The sequence below is a fragment of the Salvelinus alpinus genome, chromosome 2, assembly GCF_045679555.1.
Source record: "Salvelinus alpinus chromosome 2, SLU_Salpinus.1, whole genome shotgun sequence".
Classification (NCBI taxonomy): Eukaryota; Metazoa; Chordata; class Actinopteri; order Salmoniformes; family Salmonidae; genus Salvelinus; species Salvelinus alpinus.
In genome coordinates this window covers 64,628,939-64,655,089 of record NC_092087.1, presented here as the reverse complement: position 1 = coordinate 64,655,089, position 26,151 = coordinate 64,628,939, and the positions used below count along the sequence as shown (strand labels likewise).

The window sequence follows — 26,151 nt, the reverse complement described above, 5'->3', positions numbered from 1 at the left end:
AACCTACTGTACTGTGGTAAGCTGTAAGTGGCACTTCACTTTTTAATATGGAAATGTCTGTCAGGATTTTTCTACAATATATCAATTATATGTGGAAATATGTGTTTGATTTAGCCAGCAGCTGATGAAACCAAGTGAATTCTTTCCTCCCTCTCTCCGGATTTAGCTTGTGGCTATCACTGTCTAGCTGGCTAGGTTAAGGATTTTTACTAGCCCATAGCAGTGCCAAACTTAGTTATGTATTCAACATATGGCAGTACACAAAATCTAGCTCACTTATTTTGCCAGCTAGAAAGAAATGGCCAGAAATTGATTCAGAAAAGGAGGAAGAGGATAGCTAGCGACGGCATTGGAATGTTAGCTGCTACCTCTTCAACGAGAAGCAACTGTGACAACATTGATCCTAAAATCAAAAAAGAAACTTAAGCAAAATCCACAATCCACCCCTCCAAAGAAAGCATGGCTCTCGGGATTCTCCGAAATGCCACCAGATCCGCGATCGGATCTATGGCCAAAGCGTGGCATTTCAGTTTAGCCCGCACCTGGCAGGCTGTATAGAAAACTTCCCCGGAGCCACAGAATGGCCGAATTACCACAACATGCAGCCCCCACAAACACCTTAAACTTGCTCTGTACAGTAACAGTGACATCCGCGGCCAAAATGACTATTTCCCATAGGCTTGTGCTGTCTATAGCAGTGATCACCAACCTTTTTTGAGTCCAGATCACTTTCGCAGTTAAAAAGCAAGCCGAAAGCTACTGCTCAGATTTTTTTTAAACATGACTTTAAAAACAGTTCTGTCGGACTGAAGTTTGTGCAGTAGTCTGTATATACTGTATTATCACAGCATATTGGCTATGTGCTTGGCCTGACAATATTGTTATTTTAAGACCATATTATATTCCAAAACACGAGCTTTGATAACAAAATAGATCAGTTGTTGTATCACTTGCGAGGCACAGCATAAATTGAAATAATTAGCTTTTTGTTTATTTTACTGGACTGATGGCGCCTGCATCTGATGGTCAGTCTCAACGGAGGGAGGGAGTGAGCAGCAGAGGGTCTGCCTCTCACTGTCCCTGCTTTCTCCTTTCCTAAGGTGAGACTGACAAGTGATGGGATACCGTCCTCCCACTCCTTTTTTAAATAGCTTAACTGCCTGTTTGGACAGTACATCAGGCTTGGGTCGGGTTGTTTTGATAGTTCTGCGGCTTCTATGCGTCTAGAAAATGGTTTTGTATTGATTTCAACAATCTGAGGAAGCCCTATTGTCCGGGGAGGGAGTGTGTCAGTGTGGAGTTGGGGGATGGAAAGAGGAAAAATGGAGGGGAGGAGGGAGGGGGAGGCAGATGGATAAATAGATAGAGGAAAGAGTGAGGGGAAGCGGGAAAGTGAACAAGAGAGATACAGTGAGAGGCAGAGTGCGGGTCTAAAGGAAATATGGTGACGCTGCATATTTGCGTCACAGTCCTGGTTTGAGTGGAATTTGTTCATTCTCTTTCTAAGGGCTGTGGTGGTTAACTGGGGAATGGATTGTGTAAGCAGATCTCCTCAGAGTTAGGCCTCCTTCAAACTCAATGGCCTTGTTAGAATGCTTAAATGCATGCATCCTTGTTTCCTTGAGGTAATCAACAGATCTATAAGTGATTGGAAAGATGAAAGCAAGGTTACCACCCCATTACTTCACTGATCCAACCAATTCCGATCTGTGATTACTTCAAGAAAGGAAGGAGGGAAGGATGCATTTGAAGTATTCCAACAGGGCCATTGATTTTCCTGCATTTCAGGAAGTACTGCATTTCATGTGCTACCTCAACGTTCAGGGGTGTATTCACTAGAAACCAAACAGAAGAAAACAAATTAAACGAGGACTGACCTACCTGAATTTGTCCAATAGAAACTCGTTGCGAAACATTTTGCTACGGTGTGCACTGAATACACCCCAAGTTCAGCTCAACCGGAACTCTTTGAAGTTTGGGGCTGAACTTTGAATAGACATTGACTGGATATGGTCCAGCAGCAGCCATTGTGTAGAGAGAGTGTAGTGAAGAGCCTACTTGGCATCCAGTCATCTCAGTCCATTTAAGCTGTCCAGAGGCACGGCTATGGGGGGGATGCTCTTGATTTGGTTAAGGTGATTAACACTTTAGCTTACTAACCCTCTTGTCTTGATCCTTGTCGGCCTGCCTTCTTCACAACACATACTACTCTCTCTCTCTCTCTCTCTCTCTCTCTCTCTCTCTCTCTCTCTCTCTCTCTCTCTCTCTCTCTCTCTCTTTCTGTCTCTCTTTCTGTCTCTCCTGTTCTCTCTTCTCTTCCTCCTAGCCAATTAGATACTAATCTGATACACGTTCAGTCTGTTGAGATCGCACTCTCTCTGTCACTCTCGCCATTAATCTCTCGGTAGGCCGACATATCTCTTGGTACGTCTTTCTCATTGTATGAAAATCAAATCAAAAGTCTGCCCTTAGCTAGGAGACAGTGAGGCCATCCTTTTCGTGTGTCAATACAAAGCATCTATTTTACAGTATCAATGAACTGTCTTTGCATAAAAAGCCTGTTGCGAAACACAAGACGGCACCAATGTTCTTTTCCTCGGCGAACCCTCATAAATGTTGTCACCCAATCCTTTCACACTTGGAATTTTTCATCAATTATTTACCCGAGTCCCACAACTGGGCCATTGTCCCTTCCTGTTCCGCTATCACAGCGCCGAGATTGGAATCTCCCCATGCGGACCAACCGGGGCTCACGACCCTGACTTTGAACACACCTGGCTCTGATATGTCGTCGGCAGTGTTTTATTTGAAGGGTACCTACATAAGGCCTTTATAACACATTCATAACCCTTACATAACACAGTCATAAGAGGTATATGAGCGGTTCATAAATGGTTATGTCACTACTGCTTTAAAATAGCCTAACACTTTGTTTTAAATGTGTCGTCATAATGCCTAGCTACATAAGGTTGTCATAAACACTACTTAATTGGCGTTACATTAGAAGTTGACAAATGATGTCACATAACCAGATTCTGTCTGGTATGAAGCACAAGACCCTAAACCCATCTCCTTACTTTGTGCTTGAATGACATGCTTATGACACCTCTATGGAGGCATTATAAAGGAGCCTTTTAAATAATGAATACATATTTCTAACATTACAGAATGGAGTTAATGGTCAGACACTGAAATCACACTAGACTGTCCTTCACAGGCACTTTGTATGAACGCGTATCCACATCCGGGAATCGTCAAAAACACCCTATTCAGGAGTCAAATGCTTAGAATAATAAAAGGCCTCCTTTTTTGTCTCGGCACCCTTTCGGATCCCCATCTACCCTTTTTGTGGCTATGGTTAGCATTAGGGATGTGCATATTTCCCTTTCAAGACGATTCGATACGTATCTAGATACATGGCCTCAGATACGATACAGGAATGATAATACGTTTTAGTTTGAATTGATTCGGTGCTATTCGATACACTAACATTTGTTGCATAAATACATTAATTTTCCATACTAAATTCAAAACTACTGCTGATGGCACTCGTGCTGGGCCTCTCTGAGCTGGATCTCTCTGAGCTGGATCTCTCTGAGCTGGATCTCTCTGTGCTGGATCTCTCTGAGCTGGCTCTCTCTGAGCTGACCTCTCTCTCTCCGTTTGTCTGTCTGTATGTGAGAATTATATACATGTGTAATGTAGGCACCTGTGCTGAGCCATAAGGGAAACAGGGCATCTACCACCCCACTATCAGATAAGGGAGGTAATGTTAGCTTTTTCTCCCTCCACTTTTGATCTGAAATCACCATCATCCACTAATTAATTAGTAATTTTTGCAGATTCAAAGTGTTTGAGCTAGTAATGTAATCAATATTTATATTTAAAAAAAAATCATATGACATAGCCAATGAATATACAACACATCTTTGGATTTCATCCCCCATGTCAAACCGTTTGGAAGTTTTCTGTTCTCATGAAATGATCAACTTTACCCTGTATATCTAAATATGACCAAAACCCATGTCAAACCGTTTGGAAGTTTTCTGTTCTCATGAAATGATCAACTTTACCCTGTATATCTAAATATGACCAAAACTATTGCTGATGGTAAACCGGAACAATTGAAAATGAAATGTAATGTAGCCTAAGCCCCGATCAGCAGGTATGCTATAGCCTATAGCCAGATGAGACGTTTCTCAGGCGGTAGTTTAGGCTACTTTATTCCGGTAAAAACACTTTTCAACAGCGCATTTGATTACAATAATCTAGAAAATGACATTGGTTGTCACTCAACTAATAAAGCCTAATAATGCGCAAGCCATTTTACAAACATTTTGATGCTGAAGGTGACGCGCGGCCTACCTCTTGGTCAGCGTGCTAAGCCGTGCACCGAGCGCGGTTTGACTAGGCTACTGATAATGCCTGAGTTGTTTGGCATGTAAAATGACTTGTTCATCAATGACTGTCAACACAGTTGCTTAGTTCGACACAAAGACAGGACGCATCAGTTGTCACAAAATATGAGGTATTTTCAGAAAGTAGAAAGTAATATGAGCAAAACATTTTTCTGCACCGCCGATTCGTAACGTTTCAATCGATTTTATGACCGATTCATGCTAAATTTGGAACAGTTTGGGGACCCGGGGACATTTGAACCGGGACCAATGCGTATTGCTGAATCGTTACATCCCTAGTTAGCAGTTGATTTTGTCCTTGATCTAGGGTCAGTTTCTTTTTGCATCCTAAGTAATTATCGGGTCATTAATATGCAATTACCATTTATATGTATAATATATGCCTTTTAGCAGATGCTTTTATCCAATGCGTCGTACAGTCATACCCGCATACATTTTTCATATGAGTGGTCCCAGGAATCGAACCCACTATCCTGGCATTGCAAGCGCCACGCTCTACCAACTGAGCTACAGAGGACCACAACATTTTTTAACATTTCATTAACATGACTTACAAGTAGCCTAAATAGAGACCTGTAAAACAAAGTGAAACAAAGACTTGGACCTAGGGGCCTGAGGAGGATGCATGTTCAGATAGAAATGTACTGTTAGAACATGTTGGATTATCTGTCATGTACAGTAGAATAGGGAGTTGTCAGCTCTATTCATTCTATTTCTATCTGCAATGTTTAGAAGCACGCCCCAGCGTGCTCCGTACCCCCCTCTCACAGAGGTGTCACCAAAGGTGTGAGAGGCTGGACGCAGAGGTTTTCTCACTTTTGGACCCTGTGGTTTGGAAAGCTGAGGAAATCCTCTTTCAGCTCTTAACAGACCTGATCTTCAGTAGTCTTGAAAACCCGACCCTAAGCAACCGTAATTAGGGTCTGGTTTCAATGACGGACTTTTTAGGTATAGAGTAACTACGTCACTGCTCACATCACGATCTTATCCTCTTGAATAAAATACAAAATAGTATCTAGCAAGATGGAGATCACAGAGGTTATTTCTAATGAGTGCATTTCGCAAGTGGCTAGTTTGCTTCAGCTACCTTCACTAAAACCACTGCAAAGGTTTTGCCTGAACTTTGGTTTCGAATTACAACGTTCTGGCATGTCTGTCTCGTGATTTGTTGGGAGAGTTGTCTGTCTGAAAAAAAACCACCCTGGACATTTTTTCCCCCCTTATCGAAGTTGCCAAAAGTCTGTTATTGAAACCAGACCCTAGTCACTGTTTCCTAGGGTTGGGTTTTTGAGACTTGTTCCTCAGGCCTTGAAGTTGAGCAAGTTGAGCAAACATTGAGCTAGCAACGTCAATATCGCCTGTGCAACTCCCGCAGTGATCACATGCACTTACTAAACAATAAGTCACTTTGGATATAAAGCTAAGTGACATGTTTTATTATATTATAAATATGTAATTCTGAGTGTTTGTCCAAAGTCAGAAGTACACTGTTGACATTAAAGTGGCCTGGATTCTATCAAACCTGCATCAAAAATTTGTGGCTGTATTTTTGTAAAACATTTTGTGGTTTGCATATTTCAGACGGGAGTCTACGCAAAACCATACACCGGTTTTACTTGACTCAGGAAAATGTTAAACGGTTAGTTCACCCAAATTACAAAATTACATATTAGATTCCTTACCCTGTAAGCAGTCTATGCAAGTCAATGCATGCCATTTTGTAATTTGGGGGAACTATCCCTTTAACATGTTAAATACTTCATGGATGCCTTCTCTCCACTGTAACATTTTTTCAGTACAAGTTCAAAAGAGGTCTTCTCTTTCCTCACCATGAAAGATTAGCATTTAGCATTAGCTACCCTTATCTGTCATACTCCCTTTGTAAACAAAGCTGCTGGATCAATGGTAGTTCTTGTTTCACTCAGACCAGGAAGTGAGTGGAATTCCACAGCACTGCTATGAGCAGGCATGCAGAAGGGAAATGGAACAAAACATGACTTATTTCTCAATCCATTTGGAGACAGACGTGAAATGTATAATAAACATCTTTCCTCCAAAGGTCATTTCTATGGGTTACATTTCAGAAAAGTCCACAACGTCAGGGTCATTAGTTGCTCCGTTTTCACATTAAATGACCCAATAAAGACAGAAGTGTCTGCCATGAACATCCTTTTTTTAGTCTCCCTCCTGACATGTCTCTGATGTTTGAGTGTTGACGTTCAGGAATAGATTGATCAGACACAGAAAACAACATGCCTCACTGCATTTCTGGATTATATTTCCATCCGTTATTCTTACAAACAGTGACAGTAATTGCATCACACATTAAACACCACAAAACCGCTATAACTGACCACATCCAAAAGCAACAAGCCTACACATTGCCTTGAACATGTATCTATCTCATTTGCTCAAAATGCAGAGAAATAAATGCTACCCTGGTGCAAAGAACTGGTTGCTCCAGATTCTGCTCTGCAGTCTGTGCGAGCCCTGTGGCCCCTGCGGCCCGTGTCGCTTTGGCCTATGTTGCGATTTATTTTCTCTGGCTGTAATTACCTGAGATGGTAGCCAAAGGGCCTGCTGTGCCCTGCGCCTGTGCTGCCTGAGCTTGGCTGAGTGCATGGCACTGGGGCGGAGGAGAGTTGGGTCAGCGTTCCCGATGGAGGGGAAAGCTGTATCTTGACCCTGTGTTGCCTCGGCTGAGTGGCGCTGGAGCGGTTGGGGTGGGGTTAGTGCTCCCAATGGCGGGATAAGGGGCATGGGAAGGTTGGAAGGAGTAGGGGTTGAAGTTCGTAGAGGGGTCGGAGAAGAATTAGGTGGGGGCCGGTCAGAGTAAAGGCTCCATGGCCTGTCTGCTTCTCCTCCTTTTCCTTTGTCACCGTGATGACATTTGCTCTAAGCTCATTTGCTTTAATCACTCGCCGACAGAGTGCGTGACATGAATGTTCACGTAACGTCCGTCAACAGACTTTGGGATGCGCCAACTAGCGAGGAACATTGTTGCACTGCACTGGGTTTGCGTCACTGGTTATATTGAGGAGTCACAATTTCGCAGGGCGGGACATCCTTTGAATTTCGGAAGGGGAGGTGACATTTTGGCCCCTTAGACTTGCGGAGAGGGGGATGCAGCCACCAACGACAAAAGCATGTATTGGAACATAGCCACTTGACTCCAGATGGCTAGATGATGGTGCCATTCTAGTATCTAACTAGATATGGAGAAACTAGACAGAGGGGGAAACACAACGGACTTAACCATACCGAGACCGTGTGACATGATCATCATCAACCAGCCCCTTCCTCTCCCTTCGCCCCCTCAAGGGCACTGGTCGATACCCGGTGGGCGGTTTCCCACGGTCCTCAACTCTCACCTTAGGCTGGTGGTGGGATGAGGTGGCGGGGGGGGGTGCTGGTGGTGGTCGTTGTACTTCACAGGCGTAGTTTGCATTTAACATGCGTTAATGGCCAATATGATTTGCCATTTTCTATGAAATTAGATATCGACCTTTAGTAGAAGTGCCTGTTAACACCACCAGTGAGGTTGATCCCGCGATTGATCTCCGAGCGGTCTACGTTTCCCATAAGGTGCTAGTTAACCTTTTGGAGGTGTTTTTCGCAAAGCGCATCCAGGTCATTAGTGAAAGATGGCGCAGAAATTTGTATTCAATTTCACCAAGGTTTTAATATGCCTCACAAGGGTTTGTGTGTGTGTGTGCTAATTTGTTTCACTGTCTTTTGTGGAAAATCAATGTGTTGCTTTTCCCAATCGCTTCAAAGGAAGCGTAGAAGTGTCACCTTTGCTGTGACACATGCCAAGATGCCATTATAAGTATGACATTGATTCTTGATGCACTTTGCTCCCGGGGTCAGGTATGTTGTATAGTACGTCTATCCAAAGGAACTTGAGTATCTTATGACTGTACCCTGCTGGCGTTTTCATGTTATGTGTCATTCTCTCCAAGCTCAGCCCTTCATGAATGTAACATACAATGTGAGCTTGCTGGCTCTGAAGAGTTTTTTCTCTCTCATTTTTTCTCATTTTTGCGGTGAATGATTTTCTTGCTCATCACATCTGCTTCTAAACTGGGATTCTCTGCATCTGATGGTGGAGCAGATAGAAGGCGTGGAAAAATAGACTCAAGTCATTGATCCTGCGTCTTGTTTCCTCCCATGCCTTCCATCCACTGCCCCCCTTGTGCTTTTGTGGAAGAAATTCCTTTTGAGAGTGCAGTCTGAACGGGATGAGTGCCCATACATGTTTAATGCTTGGCAGTGGTAACCCTAACCTTAACCCCCCCCCGACCCTAACCCTAGCTCTAACTCACCCCTCCTAAACTCAACCTCAATCCTAAACCAATTTCGATTAACCTTTGAATCCGCCGGCTAAATGTCTGCCTTTATGCTTCTTTTCTGTGTTTGGATTTCCCCATCTAGTAATAACCTGTATTGAAGGTAGGCCTATTGCATTTCTCCACAATAAAATAGACGTATTATCTAAATGATCATTCCCTGATCCTGAATGACCACATGTTGGTTTTCAATCCATAATGACTTGAATATCTTCTCACTGAACACATGAAATATGAGTTTCCTTGTGACCGTCAATTCCGCACTAGTCCAGTTGGGATTAAAACCAAAATACACAGTAGTCCCATTATACCAGAATCTCGAAAAACCGGAGTCATCATGACTATGCAAGTTTTATCTGTAGCTATTTAAAGGCCCAGTGCAGTCAAACGTGATTTCCCTGTGTTTTATATTTCCACACTATGAGGTTGGAATAATACTGTGAAATTTCAGCCTGCTTTGGTGGGATGGAGTTTTGGACACCAGGTAAATAATTAGTTAATAGACCAATAAGAAATAGAGTTCCAAACCAGTCTACCAGTAACAGCTAGTTTTCAGTTTTCCTCTCCTCACTCAGACCACTCCTCGACAGTCCTAGCAAAATTCTTGCTTGAGAAATTGCTCTTTGCTAAGAAAATATTTTTGTTTGTTTTCATTTAAAATGGTCAAAAAGAATCACAGTAAGATACTTAATTGTTACACAGAAATGATTTTATATTCAGATAAAAACATCTCCGTTGGACCTTTTTTATGTCGGGCCCCGGTTCCAAAACACATCCTCCTCAAGGTATGCTCTTGGGCAGCTCTCCATCGATCGCCCGTGGTTTTCTGCGTGTGGAGACTGGTCGATGTGCTCACCCTCTGTCTTGTTTGTCTTCCAGGCTCGGAACGTCACCACAGGGGAGCTGGCGGCCATCAAGGTCATCAAACTGGAGCCCGGTAAGGATCTTTGCCTCCATCTTCTCACACTCTGGGGTGAAGTTTCCCCTACGTACAGATCTAGGATCAGCTTGCCCTCCACCAATCAGTGGGGAAAATACAAAACTGACCCAAGCTCAGCGTCGAGGGGCAACGTCACCCTACAACTCATCTCACTGTCTCAGCTAGTTTAGCCTCTCCTGACCTATTATTCCATTTGACTTACTTAAATCTTCTCTCCCCCACCATCCTACTTCTCCAGTCATTACTGTGCCTATTTCTGAGACCCACTAAACATTTGTAGGAATTGACTTAAGACCGTAGGCAAAATACAAAAGTGTTATGCAAATGCAACCCACTTGAATGCCCCAGGCCATATGCATGGAAGTACAGTATATTATGACCCAGTGGGAGCATAACATTAGTGGTTAAGTTGGTTGGAGCATGTTGCTTACAGTAGAGTTGTGGGTTTAAATCCTGTATAGGCCACACACCGGCCTTATTAGCGTAAAAGGCATCTGCTTCATGCCTACCATTATCATTGGTTACCCATCGCTTTCGATGAGAGTGTGTTTATCTGGGACTTTTTCTATAATAGTCAGGTAGGCCTGGTTGCGTCCCAAATGGAATGTGTCCCACGTCAGGCCAGGAATGTGGAGTGGAGCTACCCTTGGGAGCCATATCAGACCAGATTTACCTTAATCCCAGCCTCAGATGGCAGGGCTTGATTAAGTTGGAGTGTTAGAGTAAACCTGTTGGAGCTTGCGGCCAAGCTCTTTGTCTGCGCCACAATAAGATTATCATTTTCTAATAGAGAGGAATATCAGATTTGAAGTCTCTGTGTTATTTCAAAAGCTGCCTGCTTATATCGAATGCATCAAAATCCAAGATGTACTTATAATTTGATAAGATGACAATGATGGATATGAATTGTTATTCAGAAAAACTTAAAGTAACACTGTTGATATTCTTGTAGAGCTGTTGCTTGTAAGTACCCTGGAGGGATCCTGTGCAATTTCACATTATTGCATAGCTCAAAACCTTGTATTATTAAAATGCATTGAATGTCACATCCTGTCACGATGCAACAATGTGTGAAGATTGCAGGACTTCCATAGGCGAAGTGTTACCTGTTACTCTACATCAGTGCTGCTCGTCCATTTGCGTGACACCCTCAGGGGGGTACACGTTTTTATTCTAGCCCAGCACTAACACAAAATATTCAGAATAGGGTTAAAAAAAATCTTGTACCTGGTAATTTTGGGAAAGTTATCAGAATTTTGCAACCCTAACTCTGATTCCCCCCCCCCCCCCCCCACACACACACACAACCTTGTTCATAAGGATAAACTAGGCGTGGTATAGGCCAACTGACTCACTACTCCAATAACCTATAGAGGCGATGTCTAACAATCCAAAAAGCTATTTTTATTGTGTTCTTCTTAGTTAGCATTAGCAGGCTATCTCATTGATCCACAGTTAGTCATAATTGCTACTATAAAACAGCCTAATTATAGTTGGTTTGTGTTTGGTGATAATCTGTCACCGGTCAGTTGCGCAATTGAATTCTGCTATGAATAGCACGTTATCAGTCTCCTTGCAATCTCTAAACTGCATTCTGTTCTGTTGCTTCCATATGTGGGAATAATAGCAAACTAGCTCTCGTATGCTAACTTTTTTAGCCTAAGGCCATTTCTGTCTCTTGGCTATGATACGTGGATTGATTAGGTCATCTATTGAGGTTGAATTGATCATATGTAAGTAATGTTAGAATTAGTTTGGTAATGGCGTTCCATTCACGTGAAACACGCGTTTGACGTATTGGATACCATTCCAATCCAGCCATTACCACGAGCCCGTCCTCCCCCAATTAAGGTGCCACCAACCTCCTGTGGTTCCATTCTAGTAATCATAATCTATTCATTTGCTAAGGATGTTTGCTATGTGTGAAAACGCAACCTTAAGGAAACACTCCATTGCTATGAGCAATCTCATACTTTTGAGCTACCTATAACACTATTTCCAAGTCAACCGATCGCCCTTAATACGAAATCAGAGAGGTTCGGATAGATATAAGCCTCATCACGAAAACAATTGATGACAAAGTGGAGCTATTACTTTATTGCTTATACCTATCCAATCCTTTCAGATCTACAATGGGTGGCTAGGGGTCAATGTGGAATTCTCATTTTGTACAGTCATATTATATTGGTATTTTACTGATTCTAATAGGTATGGCGCTATTAGAATCCGAATCAAACAACAACTCAATACATCTTATTAACATTTTGGTCTCAGTCAACTTTCAGAATCATTTTACAGTTAACTGTTGATGCTGTAGTTGGGACAAACCAATCCAGGGGGTGGGAACTGGTGGGTGTAGGCTAGGCTAGAGACTAAAGAAATGTTTACTTACATTTTCTTGCTATAAATCAACAGGGATTCACTTTGAGTTTGGCTTGTTAGACTGGGTGTCAGCAGGTGGTAGGCTTGATGGACTGTGAGTGTGCGTGAGTGTGTGCGCGCAAAATTGTGTACGGGCATGTGAGCGGTTATCTATGTGTGTGCGGGTGTGTGTACAGATATGCAGCCTGAGGCTTGTGGGGTACCATCTGACGTTGCGGCTGGTAAGAGTTCAGACAGGAAGAACTAGCTCCTATAGAAATAATGAACACTACTACAGCCCCTGCTTGTGTGAAGCACGCTTGTGTGTGTTACCACTAATATTCAACTTTCAGGCAGTCCAGTTAAATCTACAGTACAGAATAGGATCATAATTTGATTAACCTGTTGCAGGAGAATATTCCTACAGTACAGGACATTTAAAACGTGTGGTGTATTTGCGGTTTTAAAAAGGCTTCTGAAGTTTGTAATTTCCACTTTGACATTTCAGACTTCATTTTCCCTTACAAAAAATGTATCAATCCCTACAAAAATGTCCATAAATTATAATAATTCACATTTCCTGTTGCTGCAGGATTATTTTCCTGCTGTAGCAAACTGGCTCAAATGAAGTTACTACATCTGTAGCTATCCAATGTTAACTTTCATCATTTTGTGTTTGTGTGTGTGTGCACGTGCGGCCGTGTGTGTTGTTGTCCTTGTACGTGAGTGTGTTCTTCAACAACCAAAGCTATTCTTGGGTAGAAGGTTGAGGGGTCAGTCAGCATTGAACCGCTGATCCTCTCCTTTTAATGTCAAACCACCTCTTTACCATATCCGCTGTGACAGCTCCTGCCTTGCTTTTGGTCTTGTGTCCCAAATGGCACCCTATTCCCTATTTAGAAAAGTATGAAATAATCGTGCACTACATAGGGAATTAGGGTTCCGTTTTGGAAGCGGCTTTAGTATAGACACACAAGACTGGAGTATTTCTGCAAGGCTTTTGGAGAGACCTCTGTCGTAGCGCTTTTAACGTTAATAGGCACTATTGATTTGCTGCAACTTTCCTCTCCCTTTGTGTGTCCGTTCTTGTAAGGACACTGCATAACTCTACAGTAACAGGAATTGATTTGGGGTTTATTTGTGGCATATTTTTAGGTTGTGCTCGTGCCATGGTCATTTCAAACATTTGATTTGTGTCAGTTGTATTATCATCCACAGCTGACTGTAAACCATGTTTTATTTATATAAAGGGATAGTAAGCCAAATGACAAAATGACATATTTGTAACCTTACCTTGTAAGCAGTCCTTACAGGGTATCATTGTCTTATGCATGTAGTCGCTCAAGGCACTTTTTTCAAAGCCCCCTTTATGAAAGACCATCAATGTTAGGTGTGTGATCCTGTTTATCATAAAAGAACACTGTACTGTGATGTTGTTGGGAATTCCAGTCACTTCAAGGTTGCGTTTCAAATGACTATTCCCTATATAGTGCACTACGTTTTACCGGGGCCCATTGGGTGTCGACTTATCATTTGTTACATATTCGTCACCAAACCCACTGGCTCCAGGTCATCTATAAGTCTTTGCTAGGTAAAGCTCCGCCTTATCTCAGCTCACTGGTCACCATAGCAACACCCACCCGTAGCACGCGCTACAGCAGGTATATTTCACTGGTCATCCCCAAAGCCAACACTTCCTTTGGCCGCCTTTCCTTCCAGTTCTCTGCTGCCAATGACTGAAACGAATTGCAAAATCACTGAAGCTGGAGACTTATATCTCCTTCTCTAACTTTAAGCATCAGCTGTCAGAGCAGCTTACCGATCACTGTACCTGTACACAGCCAATCTGTAAATAGCCCATCCAACTACCTCATCCCCATGTTGTTATTTATCTTCTTGCTCTTTTGAACCCCAGTATCTCTACTTGCACATCATCATCTGCACATCTATCACTCCAGTGTTAATGCTAAATTGTAATTATTTTCGCCTCTATGGCCTATTTATTGCCTTACCTCCCTAATCTTCTACATTTGCACACACTGTACATAGATTTTTCTATTGTGTTATTGACTGTACGTTTGTTTATGTGTAACTCTGTGTTGTTGTTTTTGCTTTATCTTGGCCAGGTTGCAGTTGTAAATGAGAACTTGTTCTCAACTGGCCTACCTGGTTAAATAAAGGTGAAATAAAAAAATTCAAGATGGTGTTTCTGATGTCGTTTGAACTTACCTTGCGGATGTTTAGGGTTGAAATGCTTATTGTCTTCTTACAGTGCATTAGAGGTAGAGAATGCACTTGACAGGCCTTTGATGGTTTGCTAGATTGACGGTGACAATTGGAGCTGGAAAGTGGTCAGAAGCTTTAAAGAGAGAGAGAGAGAGTGTGTGTGTGTGTGCCCGCATTTATCAGGTGGACCACATGCGGTGGAGTTCAGCCCGGAGGTCTCTTATTAGCCATTCCCGCTAACGCACTGCAGGAACCCCATCTAACATTCATGCTGCCAAGCTTTTCACCCTACCTCTTAAAATGCCAACAGCGCGGCAACACGAGGGGAAGGTGCCACAATCCACCGTGACAGTGTGGAGTGACATGGAGGTGCTTGTCAGTACGCATCACGGCCAGGGCAGCTGGCACTCTTGACAGATGTCGCCATGATGTCCAGGAGTGCGTTTCGTGGCGACAGGGTTGATGGCTCGAGGTGTGTCGCCAATGCCAGGACCATGGAAACCTACGTAGGCGAGACATAGGCTGACAGATTGACTATCATAGTGTGTGGAGTGGACAAACACACACACACACACACACACACACACACACACACACACACACACACACACACACACACACACACACACACACACACACACACACCAAGGGTGGGCGGCTAACACCCTCTAACATGTCACAGTTAACCAACGCCGGACACCATATTCAGCACCTTGTTATATCTGCCTGTCTGTTTCAATCTCAAATGTAAAACTGTTTCCCAAAGATGCTTTCAAAGCTTTAGCCCAACTAACATTCCCTAGCAACAGTTTGCTGGGGTCTAATTGGCTTATCTCGCTTTAGTGGCGTGCTGTGCAGAATTCAAATAATGAATTTAATATTTGCAATTTTTTTTACTTGTTCTAATTTGTGCTGTTAGATTTTCAGATGGCATCTCGGTCACAGTTTCCTTTTCATTTGGGCTGGCTGCCAGGCTTTATCTTCATCTTGTGCTTTGTGCTGTCCGTGTACAGTCCAACAATCTTGCTTAGAGGCTGCCAAGATCTGTGTAACTGTTCCAATAGATCACAATCTGTTTCCATAAGGCCCCCTCCACCAAATCTGGATCCTGTTCATTAGGGCATGCAACGGGAAAAGTTTGAAAACATTTTGCAACGGAAAACCAAAATGAGCATTTCTGTTTTTAATTCCTTTTTTCTTCCGTTTGGTGCCTAATGTGCACAATCTTGATGGCTTCCAGTCGTCCATGGTATCTGCCAACTCTAAGCAATTTTCTGTTAGCCAACATGAGATTGTGGTTGTACAGCCATCACATTATGTGGTCCTTGCTTGCTGTCAGTGTATGTGTGCATTCCAAAGGGTGCACCCTATTGCATAGTGCACTGCTATTGACCAGAGGCTTAAACTGCCCCCGGTCAGGGGGTAAAGCTGCAAAGAAACGGACCTTATGTCAGAGCTTAAGGGGAACCGCATTCCATTATCCTTGTGCTAAGGTAAGCTCGGCTCTTCTGGGGTCAGCAATAAAAGTCTTTATTCCATGTCAAACATTCACTACTGTTTGCTAAATAGCTCAAATAATAAACGACCATTTGGTCCATACATGTACAACATGTAAGAGCTAAGTGACCAGAATGTAAATACTAAACACTGTTTTGTAACTGCAGATAAATACTTAATTCCATGTATTTGTAGGATATTGTGATCAAAAGGAATACAGAAGAGTAAATGAATGACAGAAGAGAAAAATACTTTTAGAATGATTCATTGTTGACGCCATGTTCTTAACTTTACAGCTTACATTACATCTCTGTAATAAGCCAGTAAACCTCCAATTGTGTTCTAAAAATAACATATTTATAAATTGTTTTGAGTCCAAAGACTCTGGCAAGCTCGAGATAAGTGTGCAGGAGTTTATCCAAAGTCAGTCCTTTGGTGTTAGCACGTAGAGGCGATTGCAGTCAGTAGTAGGCTTCTCCCCCAGTCCTACATGGCCCTAGACGCTGATCTTGGGTCAGTTTAGCCTTTTCCCAACGAATGGTTAAGGTTATGATTGGAGCAGGAGACGCTGATCCTGGATCTGTACCTAGGGGAAACTTCAACCCCCAGAGCATCCTACACAGTCAGCCCCTCTCTCCAATCCCCTCTGTGCTGGAAAAATGTCACCGAGTCACCGGAGAAGGACAGGCTCACCACGACAGGAAGCACCAGGGCCATCTGACCTTGGTCACTGTTGAAAGTGAATCCTGGGACACTCCCTCAGGAGGAGGCCGTAAGCAGAAAAAGACCCGCAAAACCCCCCCATATATAAATCCCCCCTATGATATTTCATTCATCGTAGGGTCCGAGTAAACTTTTATTATTTTTTCTTCTGCAGCTTCAACGCTATAGACAACCCTCGCCTTGCATATCCAGCACGTTACATACATTTTAATGAGCCATTACGTAAGCCAGCATACATATTTATTTTCATCTCTCATTGAGACTACAGAAGGAATTTTGAACGCGGAGCAAGCGACCGGCTTAGAAATATTGAATAGTGGAGAGGGAGGTGTAAAAAAAATAAATGATCAGCTTTTTAATGAGGCCTGGAGCGTCCATCATTAAGCCAGCAGTCACACTAAAGTGACTGTTCTCTCTCGCGCTCCTCCAAAGCGTTTGTCCCGGCGCACACGTTTATAGACGTTGAGACCCGAGACGGAGATCAAGGTCAGCCCAGATCGGCGCCGTCAGGTCCACGAACCCCAGGGGACATTGTCGAAAAAAAATACATTCTCATCCAATCAAACAGGCCCGCCGTCTGTCCCTCGGGCCAATCGAGAGCTTCATGGGCAGTCATTTCTTGTTAAAACCAATAAACGAGCCCTGCTTCTCCCTCTGAAGAAGCATCGGGTGGAGCTGCGCTCGATAGCTCTGCCTGGGAGAAATGCGCTGACCTAGCAACAGTGCTCGTGCTGATGGAGAGTGCCGGGTTTGAATGTGCAGCACGCATCCCGTATTGACAGAGCTGCTAAAAACGAAAAGCAAGCATCCCCAGCAGGTTTTAGTCAAGGGCTATTCACTGCCGCCTTGTCATTGAGAGAATTTCTTATCTGTGATTGTGTGTGCATGTGTTTGAGTGTGTGTTTTGAGTGCACCCTCAAGGAGACAGGCCCCCCAAAACGTAGCTTCTATTGGTTTCTATTTCCCCAGTTTCCAAGCCCATCACGTTCCCCCGCATTAGAATAGCGTTGAGTGTCAGGAAACACTGGCCTTCTGGTGGTGTTGACAAGCTGCCAAACTGAATATTGCCAGCCTGGGTAATTATGATCTGTGGAATTGATTCCCCTCAGTGATCGTAGTTGGACGTCGTGCGGCTCATTGATTCTGAGATGTATGGTCCTCATTTGGGAGGTGTGGAGCTTAATGTTTGCAGTGATAGCTTTGCCAGTTTGACAGATGCCTTCATCAAAAGGGACTAGCATAGATTACAAGTAACGCATTGATTCTGCTAAATCAATCCTCCGAGCCATTATCTCTGCACATCCGGGTCAGTATGCAGACTAATGCACAGTTGGTACTTGTTTAGAGACAGAGAGGAGTCCACTTACTTTTTTTGCCAATTCTGTAAGTTCCAAGCTAGTCTTGCCAGAGTGCTTTGGTTCAGCAAGGTGGTCTAAGCGTGTGTCTGGGTCTGCATTAAAAAAAAGAATAATTCAAACTTATTTTATGCCATTTTATTCATGTAGAAGCTACTGAAGTTCCTTTTAAAGTTATTCAAGTGTGTTTACATTTATGTGTGTATGTGTTTATAAATGTGTGTTTATGTACATATGTGAATTTGTCTCTCTCCTCACCTGCTCTCTCATGTCTGCCGTCTCTCCACAGGGGAGGACTTTGTGGTGGTGCAGCAGGAAATCGTCATGATGAAGGACTGCAAGCACTCTAACATCGTGGCCTACTTTGGCAGTTACTTAAGGTAGCATATTTAAAGGCCCGCACCCCGCGCTCCCTCCGTCACCACCTCTAACCTACCCTTCCCTCCTCCACCCCTGCTCTGGCTCAGTCAATTCCCAGCCACTCACACTCACACTCACACACACACACACACACACACACACACACACACACACACACACACACACACACACACACACACACACACACACACACACACACACACTCAGTGTGGAGTCTTACTCCACTGCAGTCAAGCTACAGTCAGAGCCTCCGGTCCTAGCCGCACTAACGCTAGCTAGCGATGTGGCTAATTGCTAGCTCTGGGGAAATGCTTTGTATTGAACTGCTCAAGACAAGGGGAGGTGAGGGAGGTGGAGGGTGGCCATACTGAGAAGTTGCAGGGGCTGAAGAGAGGGAAGTATCAACGCGTTGGTTGCCCGGAGAGCGGTTGTGGCCTAATAGCCAAACCGCATCATGCTGTGTCACGACCTACAAAATACTCCCAAAAGCATTCATCCTCCTCATACTCTCGCTCTGCCCCCCCAGACTCCACCCTACCCCCTAGCATTTGGTTTTTACTCAGACTATTTTGAGACGTACAGTATCAATTGTAATGTCATTTGTTTCCTTTTGCTCTTTACAGGAGAGATAAATTATGGATATGTATGGAATATTGCGGGGGAGGGTCCCTACAAGACATATATCATGGTAAGCATACACAACAACATACAGCACACACACACACACATTTGAAAAATGACAGCCGTTTCGGTGTGTGGTTTTAAGCTAATTCCTCACTCTAGCTAGGCGTCTTCTTACTAGTGGTACGTCCTAAATGGCACCCTATTCCCTTTGTAGTACACTGATTTATACCACGGCCCAGAGGGAATCGGTTGCCGTGTAGGAAGTAACCTAGCTCCTACCACATAACCAGACAGTTAACAGATTCGTATTACTCTTTTTCTTCTTCTTCTTGTCTTGGTTGTTAGAGGGAGAATCTGCAGTTGCTACGTCCATTTTTGGACTTTAAAAGAGATGATATATATACCCATTTTAATTCTGGAAGAATATAATTTATAAATTGCCTCGCGCTTAGTTCAACTGTCTTACCCCATCACAACCCAAAATATGAGCTGGTTTTACTCCAATGTTTGTAAACATTGTAAGTTGTAAACAAACACTGTATAGGTTTAAAACATGGCTAAAACTATAAGTTTGATGTCATGGGTGGTCAGTCCTTTCATCCATAGCTCCCTCTATACATTGGAGCAGTTACATTTCTCCAGCCCCGTCCCGGAGTTATGTACGAAAGCACTGGTGGCGTGACCTCTTTGTAATTGTTTGAACTGCAGATTGCCCATTTAAAGCACAGGTCATTAGAGCGGCTGTCTTAAGCAGCTGTTGTCGCACTTGTGTGTGCGCACACACACACGCTCACAAGAGACCGTGTTGATTCTGCTCTTAATGACTGTGCTGGGCTCAGTCGGCTGCGAGGCCCCTCATTAGAGAGACAGAACAGCAGTCGACACCACCAAGTACCGTTGATCTCAGCCTCCCACATATCAGTTCCCCGCTGCCACGGAGACGACACGCTGCTCGTAATGTCCCCAACCCAAGGCTCCGTCTACGTCTCCGGAGTAAATAGAGGGTCCCCGAAACGGAAGGCCTCTGAAATGCCCTGTAGTTCCGTTGCGTCGTTACATTCCTTGGACCTTTTAACCGCCGTCGTTTAGATGTTGGGTATTCTTAACAAGGCTTTAGACCCGCCCTGTAGGCAGGTGGCGGGGGAGGTCAAGGGGGCATGTCGATAGTCTAACATAGCTTCCTCTCCGTCTGCATTGATCTGAACATGGAGGATAGGTGAAAGCAGTATGGTAGACCATAGCTGGGAGTATGCTGTCACCTGTATAGGTTCTTTCAGGTCAGTGCCGATGAAAGAAAGAAAGAATATAAAGGTAGGAGGTCATTTTCGACTGAGTTTTCCAATTGAAAACGGGTCAATGAGTTACATTTACATTTACATTTAAGTCATTTAGCAGACGCTCTTATCCAGAGCGACTTACAAATTGGTGCATTCACCTTATGATATCCAGTGGAACAACCACTTTACAATAGTGCATCTAACTCTTTTAAGGGGGGGGGGGGGGGTTAGGAGGATTACTTTATCCTATCCTAGGTATTCCTTAAAGAGGTGGGGTTTCAGGTGTCTCCGGAAGGTGGTGATTGACTCCGCTGACCTGGCGTCGTGAGGGAGTTTGTTCCACCATTGGGGTGCCAGAGCAGCGAACAGTTTTGACTGGGCTGAGCGGGAACTGTACTTCCTCAGAGGTAGGGAGGCGAGCAGGCCAGAGGTGGATGAACGCAGTGCCCTTGTTTGGGTGTAGGGCCTGATCAGAGCCTGAAGGTACGGAGGTGCCGTTCCCCTCACAGCTCCGTAGGCAAGCACCATGGTCTTGTAGCGGATGCGAGCTTCAACTGGAAGCCAGTGGAGAGAGCGGAGGAGCGGGGTGACGTGAGAGAACTTGGGAAGGTTGAACACCAGACGGGCTGCGGCGTTCTGGATGAGTTGTAGGGGTTTAATGGCACAGGCAGGGAGCCCAGCCAACAGCGAGTTGCAGTAATCCAGACGGGAGATGACAAGTGCCTGGATTAGGACCTGCGCCGCTTCCTGTGTGAGGCAGGGTCGTACTCTGCGAATGTTGTAGAGCATGAACCTACAGGAGTTGCCAGCTAACCTGTGTAAATATTTGGAAGTAACGTCATCATTTTTTGGAAAGATAAGCTTGAAATGGGAATGTTACAATTGATTTGAACTGACTAACTTGGTGACCCTGCTTTTTGATATACCCCTTAGAGGCCTAAGAGAAGGTTAGTTTAATTAGCCCTGTCATGTGACTGACTGCACCTTTTAATCAGACCCCAATCAACTGGTGCTATCATGGCTTGCAATCTACTTAGTAGAGACGTTAAGAAGATTAGCCTCTCAATGGTATGGCCAAAGCACTCACACAGCCTACGATTGAAGCAGGATGGTGTATGATGCGTGTTCTCACTCGAACTGAAGACAGACAGGCAGAGAGACAGGCAGAGAGACAGGCAGAGAGACAGGCAGAGAGACAGGCAGAGAGACAGACAGACAGACAGACAGACAGACAGACAGACAGACAGACAGACAGACATGTGAGCCAATTCCGGAGGATCATGTTTGAATAGACAGTTATTTTATTTGTTTATTATACAGGCGATCTCATTGAGAATATGCAGTTTCCTGTATAGTACTATAAATGATATTGAAATCTAAGAAGCACCTAGGAATCTAGCTCTGTCTAATTCAGTAGCAAATCTATTTTTGTTCCGTTTTTAATAGGGTCCTGTTGCGCCTGGTCTGTTCTATAGTCCCAATAATGACCTTGAAATAACCTAACGTTGCCAGGTAAAGCTGTCAGATCAACATCCAGTTGTGAACCCTATTGTTGATTTGATGTGATTTGGTTGACGTTGGGGTTAAACGACACAAATACTTCAAATGTGGCTTGAAATGCTAATATGTGCCCAAATAAGACCTTTAGCTTAAATAATATTAAAGAAATACATGATACATTTGAGTTCAGGTACCAGATGTTGTCTCAAGCACCAACGGCCGAGGAACGTTTTAATAAAGCACGTGCGCTTCTCAGGCTCCAACCATGTCTCTCCTTATCTTTCAGTGACGGGGCCTCTCACAGAATCACAAATAGCCTACGTGTCTCGAGAAACTCTTCAGGTACGTTGATTCAGTTTGCCTCCTCCAACGCTCAAGCGTTCACTTTTCCTCTGACACACGTCTTTCATCTCAAAGTGTTGCCTTTGAACGTCCTCTTACCTTTGATTTGATCCATCCACTCGAAATGAGACTGAAAACAGCCTTTAGCAATAGGAATTGGAAAGGGAGATACCTAGTCAGTTGTACAACTGAATGCCTTCAACTGAAATGTGTCTTCAGCATTTTACCCAACCACTCTGAATCAGAGAGCTGCGGGGGGCTGCCTTAATCGACATCCACGTCTTTGGTGCCCGGGGAACAGTGGGTTAACTGCCTTGCTCAGGGGCAGAACGACAGATTTTTACCTTGTCAGTTTGGGGATTTGATCCAGCAACCTTTCGGTTACTGACCCAATGCTCTAACCACTAGGCTACCTGCATAGCAACATCGTAAGGACTATTGTTGTCATTAATTTGTTTGATTTTGATACACAACTATTATACCATAATAAATCCATCATTACAAATCCCCGAAAATAAGTAACCAGACTATTGCTTTCCTGGTTAAATGACAATGCTCTCATGATTTGGAAAAGTATATGTGGCTGATTTTGGTTGGATGTAAATTGGCTTGAAAGGGACACCATATTAGGATAGGATATTATTTGTGAAGAGGTCAATGGACTGTAGGCATTTTTCCCTCCACAGGGTCTCTACTATCTACACAACAAAGGGAAAATGCACAGAGACATAAAGGTAAGGTGGGAAAATGCACAGAGACATAAAGGTAAGGTGGGAAAATGCACAGAGACATAAAGGTAAGGTGGGAAAATGGCACATTGTAGCAGGAATACATGGCTTCCATTGCATAGAATAGAATAGAGTGCACAAAGACAAAGGTAAGGTGGGACTGGGACAATAACCGTTTCAAGCAGGAATACATTGTGTAGTTTAGGATAGAATAGAGGTTATTGTCCTCTTTAAGGAAATACTTTTACACAAGCTTGTACGCACACACAAACAGACCAACAACACTTTTACCCAGACATGTACAATTACATTGACAGTAGTTTTAGTGTCCTCCTCTGGAATTTCTTGGCATAGATGTGCAATAGCCATTATAAAAACATTTCTGACACTAATGGCCACCATTTTAATCCCCAACAAGACATCTTTCAAAGTCACTCCAGGCTTTTCCCGGTTTGGTCTTTCCCCTGTGAAGTTTCCTTTTGATAGATGGCCTTGTTAAGAGACTGCTGCAGAAATGAAATTGCACTGAAAATGTGCAGATACAAGTTAGTTAGACATTTGATACGTTGTTGAGGGGGAAAAAATACGTAGAAACGTACTAAACGCTTCCATAGGCCTATGCAACTGCAGATCCATTGTGACGTTCTGATCTTCTTTTATGTGTACAAAGGGAGCAAACATACTGTTGACAGACAACGGGTACGTCAAACTAGGTAAGGAGTCCAGACGTGCAACTGTTTTCTTTGATGTGTGTTTCAATATGATGAATAATGGCAATTTGATGAGCGTGTGAATCATCACCTGGCGAAGATTGACAAGCTGTTAATTGCGCTTGGCTGTGAAGAGCACCTTCTGCTTTCACATTCTGTCTCTCTGTCTGTCCTCTCTCTCTCTCTCTCTCTGTGTGTGCGTGCTTTCCTATTCAATGTGTGTAGTAGGCGAAATCAAGTCTGCGACGCACGCACAGCTTAGACAGGGATAATTGTATCAGTGCTAACACTACAATTTATATCGTATTCCTTTTGGAATATTACCTGCGCCAGCTTACAAAAGATGTATAATTATTACAATACATGAGCATTGCATGATTTTAATAATTTCAACATCGTTATGCATAGTTTATCATCATCAAACATGTATTAGACATTCACATAAACTGTTGTTGATTGCATTTGCATTTATTTGCCATTTATTCCTGATAAACTGTTACTGTATTAATGTAACTCTGACTTTAAACAAATCATTTACAAATCATTCATTGGTGAGTAATGACATGTTAAAAAGGCATAATTAATTACGCCTAATGGAGGCCTCGTGTAGATATAACTACAAAGTCAGGCTTCTCACGTCTTTCTTTCTTCACTTGGCAGCTGACTTTGGCGTCTCGGCTCAAATCACGATGACCATTGCCAAGAGAAAATCCTTCATCGGCACACCTTACTGGTAACGTCCTTCATCATCCCCCCCCCCCCTCCCCTTCTATCGATTCTCTCTGTCCCTTGATACCCAAGTCAGGGGAATCTATCCATGGATCTATCGTTCCACCATTTTGTCAAGCAGGATATGAATGTGCCCTTCAATTGATTTTAAAAGGTGTTGGACCCCCTAGAGCCGATTTCCGCGGCCCGCATAATAAAAACATCCCCATCAAAATCTATCAGTTGAAGTTCTGCATTGCATCTGCCGATGTTGCACTTCCGCATATGCAGTAAAAGGTGGTAGAGCCAGAGCGGTGTCTGTCAGACCATGAGACATCCCGAAAAATTGGTCTTCTTACGAAAACGTCTGTAGCGTTTGAACGGTTTGGCCTACAAAAAACTATTACGACTATTGAAAGATTAGACGCACAAACACGATGGTGTTCTCTGTTTTGCTATACGGCCCCCACAAGCCTCACAAGACTTGTCTGAAGGTACCAGTTGAAACATTTTTTATGTAAGTGTATATTTTGAGATAGTCTCGTGACAAAAATTAGGGCTTAAATACACATTTCAATGCGTGTCTGTCACCAGAGATTTTAACAGTTTGAGAATGCTTGACAAAAAGATATGCAAGCCTAAACATGTTTTGCATTTCAAACTACAAAGCTAGTAGAATATATATATATATATATTTTTGTTTTTTCTAAGCCCAATCCCACACATTACCCTAAACCGGGTTTGTATCCCAACCCCAATCCAGCCCCTTACCCTAAACTGGGTTTGTATCTTAACCCCAATGCCGCACCTTGCCCTAAACCATGTTTGTATTTAAATCCTGACCCTACCCTGCCCATACACTGATACATCACACTCTTTCCCTGCTTTGAGCCCACCCCTCTCTTTATTCATGTTTTGTTTAGTCTGATGTTTTGTTTTGACTCCTATTTTGTAGTTTTTCTTTTTAATATCTATAAAGCGCAATATAATTTATATATTAAAAATTGTTCAGGGGCAGAACGACAGATTTTTACCTTGTCAGCTCGGGGATTCGATCTCTCAACCTTTCGGTTACTAGTCCAACGCTCTAACCACTAGGCTACTTGCCGCCCCATATAAGTCCCATGTATTATTATAATTATTATGCTTGGCGAAAATCAAACACTGCATTCCACAGTAAGAACCTCATACCAATAGTCAAGCATGGTGGTGGGAGTGTGATGGTGTGGGTATGCTTTGCTTTGCTGCCTTAGTACCTGGACGACTTGAATTCTGCTCTGTATCAGAGAATTCTACAGGAGAATGTCAGGCCATCCGTCTGTGAGCTGAAGCTGAAGTGCAGCTGGGTCATGCAGCAAGACAATGATCCAAAAACACACAATCAAGTCTACATGAAAATGGCTAAAAAGCAACACATTTGAAGTTTAGCCTATTAATGTCCAGACCAAATCCCAATTGAGACGATGTGGCAGGACTTGAAACGAATAGTTTCATAGTTGAAAACCCACAAGTGTTGCTGAGTTACAGCAGTTCTGCATGCAAGAGTGGGCCACAATTCCTCCACAGCGACGTGAGAGACTGATCAACAACTACAGGAAGCGTTAGGTTGGAGTCATTGCAGCTAAAGGTGGAACAACCAGTTATTGAGTGTAAGGGGGCAATTACTTTTTCACACAGGAGCATTGGGTGTTACATAAACATTATTTCATAAACAAAGTTATGCTTATGTTTTTTTTTTTTGTTATTTGTAAACGCAGGTTCCCTTTATCTAATATTAGGTTTTGATTGAATATCTGATAACATTCCGTATCAAAAATATGCAAAAATAGAGAAAATCGGAAAGGGGGAAAATACTTTTTCACGGCACTGTAGGACAGACACTTCAGAACAAACTTCCTTTCGATTTTTGGGGGGGTAGTATCTGTTCTTCCATGTAGTGACTGTTATTCAGTATGTTCGTATGGGCTAATTCAATATTTCATCAAATAATAGTTTTATTCATATTTTTTAAG

The 26,151-nt window shown here is 43.2% G+C and overlaps 1 protein-coding gene across 3 annotated transcripts in view; it reads left to right on the top strand.

The window, feature by feature from the left end:
- Positions 1-26,151, top strand: part of map4k3a (mitogen-activated protein kinase kinase kinase kinase 3a) — a 90,481-nt gene that overhangs the window by 25,107 nt on the left and 39,223 nt on the right. For 2 of the 3 annotated variants that reach the window (XM_071350426.1, XM_071350419.1), the window contains exons 2-8: positions 9,647-9,704; positions 18,159-18,249; positions 18,874-18,938; positions 21,938-21,993; positions 22,680-22,727; positions 23,392-23,434; positions 24,092-24,164. In XM_071350426.1, coding sequence (XP_071206527.1) covers positions 9,647-9,704; positions 18,159-18,249; positions 18,874-18,938; positions 21,938-21,993; positions 22,680-22,727; positions 23,392-23,434; positions 24,092-24,164 — 434 coding nt within the window. Of the gene's footprint in view, positions 1-9,646; positions 9,705-18,158; positions 18,250-18,873; positions 18,939-21,937; positions 21,994-22,679; positions 22,790-23,391; positions 23,435-24,091; positions 24,165-26,151 lie in introns of those variants that run through there. The other variant, XM_071350434.1, reaches the window with a different exon arrangement.